At 40.5% G+C, this 5,000-nt stretch overlaps 1 protein-coding gene across 1 annotated transcript in view; it reads left to right on the forward strand.

Annotated features, from left to right (window-relative positions):
* The window catches only part of LOC138043414 (B-cell linker protein-like), a 12,412-nt gene extending 7,870 nt beyond the window's left edge, over positions 1-4,542 (forward strand). Inside the window, exons 10-12 of the mRNA XM_068889673.1 lie at positions 1,541-1,629; positions 2,480-2,528; positions 3,324-4,542. Of these exons, the coding sequence (XP_068745774.1) occupies positions 1,541-1,629; positions 2,480-2,528; positions 3,324-3,428 (243 nt within the window). The 3' untranslated portion in view covers positions 3,429-4,542. The remainder of the gene's footprint in view (positions 1-1,540; positions 1,630-2,479; positions 2,529-3,323) is intronic.
* The last annotated feature ends 458 nt before the right edge of the window (positions 4,543-5,000 follow it).

The raw sequence follows: 5,000 nt of genomic DNA on the forward strand, positions 1-5,000 counted from the left end.
CATGCCCCGAATAAATGTTCTCTATGAAATTTCAATCTCCGATATTGCGTTTCCCACTAAGTCTCGGTTATAAAAGTTCAAATGCCGTATGACTTCATATGGAAAGTGATTGCGCATGTTATTTTGTCAAACAGTTTAGAAGTTAGTGATAGTTATTCCATTCGCGCTTGTTGGATATGAGATGGTTTGTGGCATACTGGGCACTACGTGTCATGTTGGCTATTTACCATTTCATATCCAACGCGTGGTCATGGAATAATTGCTATATAGAGTGTTCACGTGACGTCACGGCGGCCAAGTTGGTGTTCCTAAACAATGGAACGGCGGTCATGTTGATGTACCGAACTAATCGGAAGACCTTAGACAGCAATGACCAGAACCAGGGTTGCTGACCAGCGGTTTTCGTTAAAGCGATGGTTTGCTGGGGATGCTCAGTCTCGCGGGCTCAGAAAACCTGGTTGTGATCATTGTTATTTAAGGTTATTCCAACTAATCCTCCAGGAATTGAGCTCTATTGTCATGCAAACGTTTTCTTTTGTTTCGGTGGAAAAGCAAGGCTACTGATCGCGCGAATGAAAACACTTTATATAGTGGTAGTCTCACTTAGACAGCAATGACCAGAACCAGGTCGCTGACCAGCGGTTTTCGTTAAAGCAGTGGTTTGCTGGGGGTGCTCAGTCTCGCCGGCTCAAAAAACCTGGTTGTGGTCATTGTTATTTAAGGTTTTTCCACTGACACCGGCGATGCTGACCATCAAGTAGTGCAACGTGAGCACGAACCTGGGTTTCTTTGCGCTGTAATAAGTTCTGGAGCCCCGCCCCGGCACGAGTGGATAAAAGGTACTGGGTTCAATTACGAAATTAAAACGGTAATATTACCCAGAGGTAGCAAAAGCTGTTCCACAATCTTCGTCAAAAGTCCTTGTGACACCAAGCTGAAAAAGAACAGTTTCTACGCTGTTCGCATCATGTAATGATGTTGCTCTTCGTAGCGAGGCTAGAAAGGCTTATTAGCATTAAAACAAAAGAGTATTTTATTTGGCTGCCATTATGAAAGAGCTCTATTTTGATTCAGTTGATTGATATGGGGTGTCAATTAGTGTAGCATAGACTAGAGCGAGTTTCAATTGAGTGTCGTAAGACCAAAACCAAAGTAATTACTTTGGCCAATCAAAAAGGACAGAGACAATCCGGCAAACCAATCAAAACTCGAAGTAATTACACGTAGCCGACACAAAGCGCGGGAAAATGTGCACGCGTGAGCCACGATTGGTTTTGGTTTCACTTCTGATTGGTTGAAAAAATGGCGCGAGAACTTTGAACCAATCACTGAGTGAAGTAATCATAAACCAAAGTAATCATCTAATTACTTTCGACACTCAATTGAAAACCGGTCTATTAGAGAACATGGGTGGGAAACTCTATTCTGCCAATCAAGCCTGTAAGAAGCTCGCGTGGTTTGAGGTGTCGAATTCTGTTACATCGATCACTAGATTTGTTGGTTGACTTCACTTTTACTATTATATGTCATTATTCCTCAGCAAGGAGCCTTCATTGTAAGGAACAGCTCTAAAGATCCCAATAACTACTCTATGGACTTGTTTTTTCTTGGAAAAGTAAAACATCTCAGGTGAGATAGCCCAGGCCCTCTCGTTGCTTTTCATGAGAGAGTACAGATATGTGTCAGTCAATCACAATCTTTAATCTATTTGTCTAATTGGGGACACATTCAGGCCAGACTACCACACCGGGAACGAATAATGTGTGGGATCTTTAACTTCCCACAGAATTTATGAACAAGGGTTATGGGGCCAACGGTTTCTAGTCCTTATCCAAGAACACTTGAACGTCTAACCATTTGCGGATGTAATTGTAAAGACAGCACTTTCTCCCGGGTTCGGGCCCTGGCCGGGGACATTGTGTTGTGTTCTTGGGCGAGACACTTTACTCTCACGGTGCCTCTCTCCACCCAGGTGAATTTAATGCTGGGGGTAACCCTGCGATGGACTGGCATCCCATCCAGGGGGAAGTAAAAATACTCCTAGTCGCTTCATGCTACAGAAACCGGAATAAGCTCCGGCCTAATGGGCCACTTGGCTCGTAAGCAGACTTTACCCTTACTCGGGTACTCAAAGGTCGTGTTGTCGTATTATTTAACTCCTTCATTCCCAAGATCTGAATGTTAATTCTCCTTACAGTCTGCCATACATTACTTTTTATGTCAGTTATGGGAATTTGATGATATATCTAGACCAAAAAACCCTGATGTTAAATTTCTTCGTTGTCGTCTAAAGCCTGCGTAACAGTGTATTAGGGCAATTGAGGAGAAAATTGAATGCTAGACTTCCTCAATATTTGGAGTGAGAGCACCTTGCAAAGGGCGAGGGTATGGTGATCTAAACATGCATGAACGCTGCTCAACTTTCCTGATTTTCGTCACTGAAGACTTCGTGTTTCAACTTTCATTGATCTTTTCACAGAATTCCTCGTATTCATAACAAATTCGTTCTCGGAGACAGTGGAAAAGTGGTAAGTTCTTATTAGGGAGGAAGGTCTTGGTTTGATGAGGGTAAACCCCCGTCCACACGAGCAATTTTTGTGTAAAAACTGTATTTTCACATGTGGGTGGACAGCAAATATTTGCTAAAACCCATTTATCTGTGGGACTGAAATGACTTCGCGCACTAAAACTAACCATGGAAGATTTCGCCTCACACAAGCCGCTATCACGTTCTTTGTCGTAACGAGATTGACATGTTGTTCACTCTAACAAATTTTCTCGTGGAATTTGAAAATTTGAACCGTTGCATTTAACTGTTGACTGAACGAATACTGGAGTAGCTTTCTGCGTAGCTAACCCAGCTGCCACAAATAGACTATAAACTAACTGACAATTTGACTGACTTAGGCTGACAGATCTACTTGCCAAGCATCACCTGGCCTGTCAGAATAGGAAGTTGAAAAAAAGACGACCCCTACGGCAACAAAAACTTCACTTTAAGATATGTCATAAGTCATATAATACAGGCGAAGGATCCTGTAACTAGATTGGTTCGCATGGTTTTTGAAGTGAAATAAAAGCCTGGATTGAAAGAGTGACCGTTGACTTGTATACTCTCATTGTCGTTAAATCCTTCAGTAAATTTGGTCATGTCACGTCGTTGTGTAGAGGTACTAAAATGAGTTCCACGCGTGTCACGCACGTGTCACGGCCTTCAAATTCAAACTAATGATATATAATCGGCGGTGTCGATGCCGTAGCCGTCTTCTTTTCTTCAACTCCCCACTGTTTTGCCGACCTATCAATCTTCTTTCTTTTTCCAGGAATTTAACACCATCGAAGAGCTGGTTGCGCACTACAGTCAACACCATGTTGATCTGAGATCAGGCGGCTCCACAACGCTGACACTTGCTTGTCCTGTGAAATAACGCCATGCATGCAGTTTTCCTCAGCTCCGAAGAATATGTAAATGTTTTGCTGACTTCCTCAACCTCAGATTTATATTTCCCGTCTTGTCAACGTATCGGCATGGTATGATCAATATTGTCTTTTCTGTCCACAAGTGCCACATCCGCGCTAAGTTGATTCGGGACTACTGTTACTCTGATAAGTATGCGGTTTTTAACGGTTCGCCAAGTGAGGGGCGACAGTAAAAAACGAAATCAAGGAATAGAATTAAAATTGGAACTCCGGAGGCCGTAGTTTGTGAATGACACAATAATACCACACAACGCAATCATAACACAATGAAACAAAACCGAAAAACTGAGTTTGACCTCTGCGTGTCTAAAGGTAAAATTAACATGGGGACAGGAGACCCAGAGAAGCTTTTATTTTCAGTGACTACGGGTGTCGGGTATAAGCAGAAAGATTTTTTAGCACGGAAGTGATATACGTCACTCTAAAATAATTTGATGGATCTCGATAACGGGACATTAAAGTAGCTTTAGACTAGTATTTTGTACCTCGTAAAAAAATTTACGCTCTCGATGTAAAATGCCTTTTTAAAGGTCACTTTTTAGTCATTTTTCAACAAGTAACTGAGGTTACGTTTTTATAAAAATAGATATACTTAGTCTCGCAAGGCGAAGATCAGTGGATGTTTCGCATTTTAATAAAAACATCAACTACATTAGGTCATCAGGATAAGGGAAATTACTATCTTTGTATGTAAGGTTTGCCTTTCTCCATATTTGCAGCCGTTGTATAGGCCCGATAACGCATTTATATTTAAGTACATTAAGTACAATTTAAGCTGCAGTCGTCCATACCAAAAATTACGACGAAACGCTCGTTTTCGAGTAAAATTGATCCTTTTAGTTTTCAATATTTTTGGAGCCTGAACAATAATTGTACATTCGAAATAGGTGTCTAGAATTAGGATATAACAAGTATTTTATATTATATGGAACAAACGATTACAATGATATTTTTAGAAATAGTTCGGTACATTTTTAGTGGGAAAGCGTTTGTTATGCCTCATATATTTGTATGTAATACATTCATCTTGTTGGTGTATCGTAATAAATTACACACGAGCAACAGTTTCCTCATTTTTTTGTCAACTTTATACCGGTTTTTGAGCAATGAGTTTCCATTTTTAAGTTCCCCTAACCGCAAACTTCAAAAAAGCTTTTTCATCCCGCAAAAGTCAAATTTAAGCGTCATAAAGCACTTTTTTGTCAACCGGTTGAATTGTCCTCGGCTCGGAGCGGATTGTTGACTTAACAAGCTATTTGGAAAGAATTTTTGCAATGCAAATCAGTTTGTAACATCATCTCAGGAATAGGCCGAAAAAACAACTTCTGGTTTTGTTAAATTTTACGTCACCTGAAAACTGGAATTTCGAAGCGAAAACGGAAGAATACTTTTGCATAAAGCGAATAGATTTATATCAGCAAAGAAAGATATTTAAGGTTATGGACACTTTAAAACTGGTTTACTCATTCGAAGCAAAGCTAAGCAAAGTTACATACAGGAACTAATTAACGCCAAGTTAA

Source organism: Montipora capricornis, chromosome 3 (assembly GCF_036669925.1).
Source record: "Montipora capricornis isolate CH-2021 chromosome 3, ASM3666992v2, whole genome shotgun sequence".
NCBI classification, from domain to species: Eukaryota; Metazoa; Cnidaria; class Anthozoa; order Scleractinia; family Acroporidae; genus Montipora; species Montipora capricornis.